Source organism: Dipodomys spectabilis, unplaced genomic scaffold (assembly GCF_019054845.1).
Source record: "Dipodomys spectabilis isolate Male_0828 unplaced genomic scaffold, ASM1905484v1 ptg000669l, whole genome shotgun sequence".
Lineage (NCBI taxonomy): Eukaryota > Metazoa > Chordata > Mammalia > Rodentia > Heteromyidae > Dipodomys > Dipodomys spectabilis.
Genome location: NW_024871346.1, coordinates 6,876,587 through 6,888,459, shown reverse-complemented (window position 1 = coordinate 6,888,459; position 11,873 = coordinate 6,876,587). Strand labels below are relative to the sequence as shown.

The following is an 11,873-nucleotide window of genomic DNA, read 5'->3' as shown; positions in this document are numbered from 1 at the left end:
AATTAGTTCACAAAGCTTTATCAGTAAGTAATACAAACTCCCTCTCCCTCCACCACCCTTGTCCCATCCCCCCATCCCCCCATTCTCCAACCAAGTTTTCACTGCACCTCTGTGGCCCTCTCCTGGCTGTTTGCTGGGGCACGCCCTCTGCTGGTCAGCCCGCACCAGCAGTTCTTCTTGCAACTTGGATGGAGCTATATGCACAGCCAGAGTAGGGAGCTCATACAATCATTGACTCTAGAAGCCTTGCCATTAGAAACAAAAATAAAACTCTGCTATTGAGTCCATAGGACACATTTACACTTCTACAGCTTTCAATTTTGTTCATGACATTTTAAGAGACATTTGGAAATTCATTCCAGTGTGGCACTTGCCTCCCCCTCCCAATAGTTGGCAAGAGGTGGGCCTACCATTTCATAAGACCTTCCATTCCTGGCCACTGAGGGCCTTCCTAAGCATTTCTGCACTAGTATGGATGATAGTCTTAGAGGCAAACAGGTTTGAGGGGCAGGCTAGACTGAGGTAAGAAATCTTTGAGGGCCAGAGTGCATTCATTTTGGCTGGCTACAGAAGCAAGTAAACAGGCCAGCCAACTACAAAGGGTTCTTTAAAAGTCTCAACTACTTGCCTGGGAGAGAAGCAGCTCCAGAAAGAAGGGCAGGAGACCATGGGCGTGACCAGGCAGCAGTGGCTCAACTTCCACCTGTCTTTATTCTCTGCTCTGTAGAACATTTCAATAAGCGAGAATGTATAAATAATGAAAGGAAGAGGAACATTCTTTCCTTACAACCTTGACATATACAGTAGAGAACTCTTGTCATAAAAATCTCCCCAAATAGCACCTTCCTACATGTGCAGTGCTGCTGCCTCTGGTACCTGAGGGCTTCCTGACTGCAGAGGGTACCTTCACGACAGTGGACATACTGATGCTTATTTCTATTCCAACTAATTTTAAGTAACTATTAATTTGATAACATGGCTCAGCTAAATTAGCATTCCTTTTAATTTTACAAAATCCTTAATCTACTGAGTAATTATAGAATTTGACATGAAACTACTTTTGAAGACCAAAATTGAAGCTTTTTATATATATATATATATATTATTTTTTTTTTTTTGTCGGTTGTGGGGCTTGAACTCTGGGCCTGGGTGCTGTCCCTCAGCTCTTTCAGCTCAAGGTGAGCGCTCTACCACTTGAGCTACAGGGTCACTTCCGGTTTTCTGGTGGTTTATTGGAGATAGGAGTCTCACGATCTCTCCTGCCCGGGCTGGCTTTGAACCGCGATCCTCAGATCTCAGCCTCCTGAGTAGCTAGGATTTACAGGCGTGAGCCACCAGCGCCCGGCTTCCATTTTTGTGGTTTAAGTATTTCCCTGTGGACAGCAAAGAAGAATTCTCTATCTTTTTTTTTTTTTTTTTTGTCTGTCGTGGGGCTTGAACTCTGGGCTTGGGCACTGTCCCTGTGCTCTTCAGCTCAAGGCAAGCACTCTAAAACTTGAGCCACAGTGCCACTTCTGGTTTTCTGGTGGTTTTTATTGGAGATAAGAGTCTCACGGAGTTTCCTGCCCGGGCTGGCTTTGAACTGCGATCCTCAGATCTCAGCCTCCTTAGTATTAGGATTACAGGCATGAGCCACCAGCGCCCGGCTTGAATTCTCTAAAAGTTCTCTTTCTAGTATTTAGTAAACAGATTCCAGGTGAGGTGCCATTCTGTTTCCTTTTCCTTTTAACTCGCACTTTTTAAAAAGTTCTCACTTTTTAGATAAGGTCTCACTATGTAACTCAGGCTGACCTTGAACTCACAATCTTTCTGCCTTCCAAGTGCTTGGATTACAAGTGTGTGTCACCATACCTGGAGAGTTTATTGTTAATGGCTTTCCAACTGCCCTAATAAGTGATCACTGTTATGCCAACTTAGAAATGTGGACCTCAGGAGCACAGCTTCCTATCAGAGGCTGGCAGCATGGGCAGCTGGAACACTTTAAAACAGTGTCCAGGAGGGTAAGCCCAGGCAGGCAACCATCACCCAGAGAAGCCTGCAGTAGATACTATAAACCAAACAGCATAAAAATGCCATACGCTCTCGCTTCCAAATAAAAGCTAAATATTATAGAAACCTCACAGTGTTGGAAAAAGCAAGTTCAATTTAAAACATAGTCACTCCATCCTGATCAGGGTGAGCCACTTTCTGTCTGGGTCTCTTCATGTCTCAGTGCTCTCTGGCAGGTCCTAGGGGAGAGTTTATTGCAAATGATGTAAACAGCAAATGCTATAGGTGCCTGGGAAATGTGGCTCATCAAAACTGCTAATGCTAGAACCCTCCTCCTTCAGCCCTGCCCTTCTTGTGTCCATTCTACCCAGACTCCTCCACATCTACTCCCTTCAAGCACTTCTACCTGTATTGAAGCATTAACAAATTTAGTGAGCATGCATGGGGGGGAGGGGTGCACACCCACTGCAATGAGCCTGGGCTTTGCCCTCACTGCACACCCACTGCAATGAGCCTGGGCTTTGCCCTCACTGCCCTCAGTGATGCGCTACAAAGTGGGGTGGCGCTGACGGGAAGGGCTTGTTTGGGCATCATTGAGAAATGGACCCAATCAAGTACTAGAGTAAAGGACAGGGCCCTCTTGCTGGCTTTCATGATGGACTGGGGACAGGTCGATAAAGCCACAGTAGAGTAGCAGACTGGGAAGGGAACGGGCCAGGGCCTTCAACAATAGATAGGCACATAGGAATGGAGTCTAAGCAATGTCCAGGCCCTTGGGAGCACCAATACCTTAGCTCTCTGGGTGCAGGAGAGAAGCTACATGCCACAGCAAGGGGAGAACAGGCAGCAGACATTCAGAAAAGGCCTCCTACCCTTACTGCACCTTGAGGAAGCCTCAGACAATGAACCACAGACTAGCTGAAAGCAAAACACAAGCTTGCCCTAGACCTGAAGCAGGGATCTGCTACACGCTGGGAGAGCCAGTGCCTTTGGCTCAGCATACAACAAAGAACATGTTCAAGTCTGCTTATATGAGCTGTGCCTGCACTGAAAGGAAGTGTGGAATGGTTAGATGACAGCCCAGCCAGGGAGGGCATTGCCCGTGGAAACTCCATGCATCTCTTCCTACTCTTCAACTGCTGCCCTCTAAAAAGGAAGTATGCAAGTTTTCACCTTCACCCCTCACTTTGGAACCATCCCATCCTGCAAGCTGCTGGCCCAGCACCCCTCTTCACAGGCTCTGTCCAGTACTGCTCATATGGAGAGCATTCTTCTGGTGCTATGAGGAGGTCCTGACTAGTAGGGGCCTCATGTAATGGACAGAGGCCATGGACATTCTCCTGGCTGGCTTGCCAACATACGTCTACCCCTTCCTCTACCCAGATCCTCATCATATGCAGAGCAATGATGGAAGTCTCCATAGAAGTTACTCCTTTTGGTGTTTTATGAAAGGAGGGAATTTCCAAATGCATTCAACACAAAGTGACTACAAATTTTGACAGGACAGGAATCACCTTCTACTCTAGACTCAGTGAGGCAAACCTAGTAATCTGCTCTTGTAGTAGGCCTTATTTTCTATGAGAGGAAAGATGTGTGGACATCAATAGAGTCAAAGCAAGGCAGTCTTTATACGCCTCCCAGTCAGGGGAATGTCTGTGGTCTGCCTTCATCCTTGTTGCTGGACTGCACCTGAGCTCGGAGTTGGGGTTCTGAGAGTCTTGCATTTCCCTGCACTGTTCTTTGAGTGTAAAAAAGAATGTAGGCCTGGGTTTTGCACACTTCCTCCACACTGCATACATTCAGCTTTGAGTCATTGCAGTGAACCCAAAAACCTAGGAAACCAAAGGAGAGAAAGAGAGAAAATAACTACCCAATTTATATTTCTAGTCAGCTTCAGAACCAGGAGATGAAAAAGGGGAGAGAGGAGCACAGGAGATCGCTGCACGTTGACCACTGAGGAGGGGAAGGACAAGTGAAGGAAACCAGGCTTCCTCATAACCACTGGCTTCTGCCCCACCAAACCTGACCACAAAGACTGCTTATAGTATCAACTCAGTGTAATTTCCATCCTCATCTTACTGGGTTTTTTCATTGTCCATTATAACGGCCACAAAGACAGCCAGGATATAAGGGACTAAGATATGGGGAGAGGTGGAGAAAACGGAAATAGCAGGGAGAGGTAATGGGAACTAGAGGATAAGAGAGGCAGCTGTTGGCTTCCCCAAGGGCTGAAGGGTTCAAGATCAGGGCACTGCTGGAAATCCACCTGCCATTCATCTGTTTCAAGGCAGTAGGTGGGAGGCTCCACCCTGGGACAAGGGCTATAAGCTCCTCTGGAGGGGCCCCGGCATCCCTCCACGCCCCAGAGTAAGGGAGGTGGTCAGTCAGGACACAGAAAGGACTCCGTGATAGTCCTCATCTTTATGGCAAGCAAGGCTAGTGCAATTTGCAGCATGCCTCCATGAGTTTGCACAGGTGCTACTGGTCATTCATAACTGAGGAGGAAGCGGAGAGTGCCGAAGTAAACAACCACAGGGATGGGGAAATGATTAATAACCAGTACTGCTGACAACTCTACACTAACCTTCAACACTGAGCAGGCATGGATCTAATAAGCACTTTACCTGAGCCAGTTCCTTTTAATTCTTAGAACCACTTTATGTGGTTACTTGGTATATATCCCAAACTGGAAACCAACATTCATAATTACTTTCACTGGATCTGAATATACATAACTTCCCTCTAGGTGACCCAGGGCATAGAAATAAAAGGAAAGCATAAAATGTGAACACACCAACCCTTTTCCGTGTCCCCCACCCCACAGAGTAAAGCGCACGCACCTCCCTCTGTGTTGTAGCAATAGGCTGTGTAGTGTCCTGAGCCAAACCCTTTCCCGTGATGCATGACCACTGCGGAGAGATCATAGGCAAAGGTCTCTTTGTCAAGAGAGGAGAGCATGTCCCTGCAGCAGTAAGGTTCCATGGTTAATACCTGGTCAAAGGCGACATGGACCCCAATCTTCTCTCGATGATTACGGCCAGACCACCTAGAATGTGACAGAAACTTCTTACTAGTTAAGACTGGCACATGTGAGCAGAGGGAGAGTTAGGTAAAACAGGGAACCAAGTAAACTCGACCTTTCAGTTCTGGTTTTCCCATTAATAAAATGGAAATACCCAATGCATTTGTTGTGAATTTTCTATAAAATATTCAAACCTAGAAATCCATAAGCTGGCAATCAGTTTATATTACTGCCTGCCAACTTCTCACAAATTATACTTCATCCTAAAGATAAATCTACATAGCCAAAGCACAGCTAGAAGAATTTAGCCGCAGACATCAGTACAGGCATGAAACAGACCCACAGAGCAAAGCCCAGTCTGCTGGCTCTAGTACTGGCTTGCCCATTCTTCAGTGTGAACCATTCAGTCTCCATGGAAAGCTCCAAATCTCAAGAGCAGATTTCTCCTCCCAACACAAGGGGCCTTTGCGGCAGCTATTCCCATAGCTCACAGCCATCTAGAAGTCCCCGTACAAGCTCACCTGAATCTCTTAAGGTGCAGCCGGAGGACCTGAGGTAGTCTGTAGATCATTAACTGCTTTCTAGCTTCACTCAGAACAAGGGGTTTTGGATTGGACTTTCGTCGTTTGCCTACACAGTTTGGGAAGGCATAAGACATAGGTTGTGAGGTGTCTTACTTTTTCATAGTTATGACAAAAACAGTGGCTGGGGCAGGGAGGGCTTGCCTAGTGAGGCCTTGAATTCAGACCCCAATCCTGTCACCTATCACCAGAAAAGAGGGCTGGTTCAATTGTAAGATGCATCCCTTTGCCAGGCACCAGTGCCTCATGCCTATACCTTAGCTACTCAGGAGGCTGAGATCTGAGGATCATGGTTCTAAGCCAGCCTGGGCAGAAATGTCTGTGAGACTTATCTCCAATAAACGTCTCAGAAAAAGCTGGCAGTGGCAATGTGGCTCATAGCTTTGAGCACAAAGATGCTCAGGGACAGCACCCAGGCCCTGAGTTCAAGCCCTAGGATGGGAGGGGGGCAGGTGGAGGGGCGGGGAGGCAGCGCATCCTTTTGCTCTTCCCAGTTTCCTAGAATGTTTTTGGGTTACCTCATGGTAACCTTGAGTGGGAACAGAAGCTCTGCAGTACAACAGGACAATAAAACAGAAAGGAGTCAGGGTCCTGAAGAGCATGCCGCCACCCTGCCAGCCCCTGAATGCCCTCCAGACTTCTACTTAACAGACAAATACAAATATATCTTACTCTAACTCGCAACAAGCAACCAAATCGAATCCTCATATATTTACTGTCAAATTTTTGCTAAAAACAAGTGTGTTGTTGGTATGGGCTCGGGTTGGTGCACTCCAGATGTCCTGATTTATTGATGGCAGTATAATGGATGATTACTCCAACAGTTTGCAGGCAAAGCAGCCTAGGCCAGGGTTCTATGTCTGTATAGATCCCACTTAAATTGTGAGGCACTATGATATAATTTACAAAGCGTTAGGCCTAACTCTAGTTCCTCCTCCCAGCTATGGTGTACTAAATGGTAAGTTATTAAAAAATCTGAACCTCAATTCCCTTCACCAGTAAATGGAGTGTAATGCACATATTCAATACTCAGAACTAAAGGACTGTGAGAGGGGGCTGCATTAACAAGGAGGATGAAAGAATAGGAATGAAGTAGATCATTTCCATGTATGAAAGTGGAACAACAAAATGTACTGAAATTGATTTAGGAAGTGGGTTAGACAAAATGTAGAAAGGGTGTGACACTGACTAGAATACATAGTATACATATGTATAGAACTATCATAGTTCCCTCCTTGCATAATTAATGTATGCTAATTAAAGCAACAAGATATTTAAACAAATTTCAGCATGGTTTGCATGCAATATATACAAATATTTAGAAAAGAAACCTTGTTGGTTGTTTTTATGCCATACTTTTTTTTTTTGGTCAGTCGTGGAGCTTGAACTCTGGGCCTGGGTGATCTACCTGAGCATTTTAGCTCAAGGTTACCACTCTACCACTTGAGCCACAGCGCCACTTCCAGTTTTCTGGTGGTTTATTGGCGATCAGACGAGTCTCATGGGCATTCCTGCCTGGACTGGCTTTGAACCAAGATCCTCAAATCTCAGCATCCTGAGTAGCTGGGATTACACGCACGAGCCACCAGCACCCAGCACCCAGGTTTTTTAAACCTGCTTCTTAGATAAAAGTGTTACTCCTGGACATATGAGACAAGGCTGGTAGCCTAGACAAGTTCATTCAGTCCGACACAGAAGCTGTGTTCTTGACACTAATTTTGTTTCTAAAGGGAAAAGGTAGCGAGGTGCTTGTGGCTCATGTCAGGCTACTCAGGAGGCCAAGGTCTGAGATCTAAGAACTGCAGTTTGAAGCCAACCCAGGCTGGAAAGTCTATGAGACTCTGATCTCCAATTAATTACCAAAAAGCTGGGAGTCTTGAAGAAAGCTCAGGGACAGCACCCACCCAGTGTTCAAGTCCCAAAACCGGAACAAAAAAAGAGGGGGGGGGGAAGCAGGGAATGCATTTCTAATATTTAGCAAATAAACAATGGAAAAAAGTTTTCTTTCGTTCCCATCACAAGCCTCTATAATTAATCATTTACTGATAATCAAAGAAGTAAATGGTTAAAAATATACAATTAGTGGTCCACTGAGATGCCTGTTCATTCAACCATTGCTATCATGGTCTCAGTGTATGATGGATATAGCCACTAATTCCAAGTCTCTTCTGATGATTTGTCACAGCTTTCTATGACAACAGAAGGTGGAGTTGTCACTGCTCATGGCAGACTGCATCATGAGTATGCAGCCAGCATGCAATCTGAACAGGTGGGGACAGGAGCATTAGAGAGGAGTCCTGTTTTCCATTTCCAGGATTTCTGAAAATCATTTCAGCTGTTTGGGAACCTGGCAGTGACTGGCACGGCCAGCAGAGGGAGTGTATGAGCCCAGATGAAAATAATGTATAACCCAGGCTTTGTTTTCCTTAAATGAAATTCACAAAAGAAAAGGGATTACTGGTTCAATTGAGATCGATCAGTTCTGTCCTGGTGTGATTAAGGTGGACGCAGAGAGGCAGAAGACAAGACATTCCAAAGCATCACATGCAATAGATCAGTGCAGCCCATCCCCTCACCACAGCTTTCCTTCCCTGCCATTATTTGCACCTGCTTAAAGCAATCCTGAGGAGTTGGCACACAGGGAAACTGAAGAAAACAAGCCTTAACTGTAAAAACTGTAAAACCAAATAAGAGTTATTTCTTGCCTAATTTGTCATATCCAAGAGTAACAAAATTGTTAAATTACTCAGAAAAAGCCGGAAGTAGCGCTGTGTCAAGTGGTAGAGCACTAGCCTTGAGCACAAAGAGGCTCAGGAACAGTACCTAAGCCTGGAGTTCAAGCCCCAGGATGGACCCCCCGCCAAAAAAAATTGCTCTAATAAAACAATTTTTTCTTTATTCTTTTTCTTTTTTTGGCAGTACTGGGGTTTGAACTCAGGGCCACTTGAGCTGCACATCCAGTCTTGTTTTTTGCTGGTTATTTAAGAAGTTATCTATTGAACTGTTTTTTGCCTGGGGTGGCCTTGAACTGTAATCCTCCAGATCTCAGACTCTTGAGTAGCAAGGATCACAGATGAGAGCTACCATCCCTGGGGTTACTCCAATTTAACTCATCTAGGTATCTCAAAATGGAGCAGCAGGACAGGTAAATTTATACTTAGTCAAGTATAACATTTTAATTTTATGCACAGTAGGATTACAAGTGTGAGCCACTGGCACCTGGCCAATATTTCAACTTTTAAGATGGCAAAAATATATAAAGTGGGGGCTGGGAAGTTAGCCTAGTGGTAGAGTGCTTGCCTAGCATGCATGAAGCCCTGGGTTCAATTCCCAGTACCACATAAACAGAGAAGGCCAGAAGTGGCACTGTGGCTCAACTGGTAGAGTGCTAGCCTTGAGCTGAAGAGCTGAGGGACAGCACCCAGGCCCAGAGTTCAGGCCCCAAGACTGATACACACACACAAAAAGATATAAAGTATGATTTTTTTTGGTCCTGATTCTTCATAGGTAAGTTTCCTACAATTTAGTATTTTTTAATGTGGAAAATACTTTGAAATGTTAATGTAGTAAGATTTTTGATTGGTCATGGGGTTTGAACTCAGGGCCTGGGTACTGTCCCTGACCCCTTTTGTTCAAGGCTAGAACTCTACCACTTGAGCCATAACACCACTTGCTGTTTTTTCTGTGTATGTAGTACTGAGGAATTGAACCCAGGGCAGCATGCATTCTAGGCAAGCACTGAACCACTAGGCCACATTCCTAGCATAAGTTTATGTCTTTAGTTTCCAAATGTTTGTATGCCATAAAAACTAAATATGTGCTTCTACATTTTTGCCCTGCATTTCTTCTGAGCAGGCTGGGTTAGCAGAAGCATCAAGTGTTAGTAGACAGAAGAAACTACATAAGATGCCCAGGGTAACCTAATTTAAAATTAAGGAAATAATACAGAAATACTTCTCTATGACTTTCTGTGAAGTGCCAGCCTTGCAAGCATGTGAGAGAAAACGAACTGCCACTGAGCACCTTGAGATCTGCTGCCTTGCTCCTGCTGTAGCAATTGTTAGCATCACTTCTGCAGTTATAACATCTAGGCTTCTCTGATATCACATCCCTGGAATGAGCCATGTGCATTTGACTACATGGACCTGTAGCACAGTCTGTGTTGTATTGTGAAGTTAAGCACTAATATTCTCAACCCAAAATAAAAAGTGATGTGGGTCAGGAGAGGACAAAGCAGTTCCAACTCTGACCCTCCTCCTTGACTTTGCGGTGGTGGGGATGAACTCAGACCTTGCAGGTAATAAGCACGGTGCCTAACGGAGTGTTCTAAATGAGCTATCACCTGTGCCCTAGATCTTTGTTTGTAAAACAAGTGAGTCTATATTGCTTATTTTCAGAAAATGGGGAAAGCCTTTAAAAGACAACTTAGAAGCACCTTCAAATGACATTCCAGTTGCCCCCCCCCCCCCGCCCCTCTGCCCAGTTCTCTACCCAGCACTTACTGTTACACTGGTCACAAGCGTAGATTCTCCCTTCTAGCGCCTCTGTCTCTGTGAACTTGGCCAGCATCTCAGTGAGCAGGCACTCTGTCTGATTCAAAGGGACAAACCCTTTTTCTATGCAGTGATAGCGTTCAGGGAATTCCAGGGACAGATCCCAAAAGGGCTCAATGGTATTGGATTTGTAATTGCATGATACACATGTGACCTAGAATAAAAAGTTTGGTTTGCATATTATCTATAATTTCCATATTTTACACATATAATTTTGCTTGCTTTATATAAAACATTACTACCAAAACTAAGTGTATAATTTTCAAAAACCAAAAACCATAGTATTGCCAGGCTTTGGTGGCTCACGCCTATAATCCTAGCTATTCAGAGGCTGAGATCTGAGGATCACAGTTCAAAGCCAGGCCAGGCAGGAAAACCTGAGAGACTCTTATCTCCAATTAACCTCCAAAAAAGCCAGAAATGGAGGTGTGGCTCAAGTGGTAGAGCACTAGCTTTGAACATAAAAGCTCAGAAACAGCATGCTCAGGCCCTTAGTTCAAGACTACTGAAAGGAGGATTGTGGTTTGAAACCAGGCTGGGAAGAAAAATATTTGTGACTCCATGTCCAAAACAACCAGCATAACATGAGTTGGAGGGGCTGGGAAGGTGGCTCAGTGGTAGAGCACTTGCCTTGCATGCATGAGGCCCTGGGTTCGATTCCTCAGCACCACATAAGCAGAAAAAAAAAAAAGCCGGAAGTGGCGCTGTGGCTCAAGTGGTAGAGCGCTAGCCTTGAGCTGAAGAGCTGAGGGACAGCGCCCAGGCCCAGAGTTCAGGCCCCACGACCGGACCCCAAAAAAAACACAAAAAAACATGAGTTGGAGGCATAGTTCAAATGCTAGAGTACCAGCTAAGTAAGCAAAGCTGAGTACCAGGTCTTGAGTTCAAACCCTGGTGCCAGAAAAACACACACACACACATACTCTTAAAGAACTGGAGTATTAAAATGTGATACACACTCTAACCATGTGACACTAATGACATATTAGAGAAACCACAGAGAAAACATTTAACCCACCAGGTTCCTCTCACAGTGTGCTCTCTACTGCAGGCTGAGCAGCACACACTGCAGGTTAGGGTGCTGGCAGCATGGTTGGGGGCAGGTTCTGCTCTCAAGAGCCTCTTAACTTGGCCCTTTCATGTGGCCAACTTGCCTGTTTGCCCTTGCTTCTTGCAGCACCATACCTCAGACTTCCTCACATTTACAACTTTCCCAGATGCACTTCCCATGCTTGAAAAAAAAAAAAAAGCCTCAATAAACTTTCTCTTCCCAACCTACCAGTCTTTGAAAACTCTAAAAAGTCAAGGTATGAAACCATTGTCTTCAAAGCTGCCTGCCCCTACTTTTAAAATCTATATTTTCTTTCCTCCTGTTTTCACTAGAAATCTTTGCTTAGGTTACTGCTGGTCAGATTCAGGAAAGGTGACAGGGTACAGGAAGGAGGCTTGGCAGGCTAGCCACACTGCTCCTCCTGTAGGTGATGGAAAAGAATGTTCAACAGCTACTATGGCATCAAGGTAACAGGCAAATTCTGTTCAGTTTCCTAAAAGTGGCTAAAGGATGGGGGATGGCAACAGTGAGTAATTATACAACCGGAATAGTGGGTTATCCATGATTTCATTCACTGAACATACCATGTGTGGCCAGTGAAACCAAAAATCTGTTCAGGAAGAGCAGGCAAGTTCACCAACAAGGCCAACACAGTGTATGGTACAGTGGGTACCCTC

General features: G+C 45.1%; 1 protein-coding gene across 1 annotated transcript in view; it reads right to left on the bottom strand.

Annotated features, from left to right (window-relative positions):
* Window positions 1-3,391: 3,391 nt before the first annotated feature.
* Window positions 3,392-11,873, bottom strand: part of Usp49 (ubiquitin specific peptidase 49) — a 64,831-nt gene continuing 56,349 nt past the window's right edge. The window contains exons 4-7 of the mRNA XM_042671821.1: window positions 10,095-10,299; window positions 5,533-5,641; window positions 4,830-5,035; window positions 3,392-3,821 (exon numbers count right to left, since the gene is read on the bottom strand). Coding sequence (XP_042527755.1) covers window positions 3,631-3,821; window positions 4,830-5,035; window positions 5,533-5,641; window positions 10,095-10,299 — 711 coding nt within the window. The 3' untranslated portion in view covers window positions 3,392-3,630. The remainder of the gene's footprint in view (window positions 3,822-4,829; window positions 5,036-5,532; window positions 5,642-10,094; window positions 10,300-11,873) is intronic.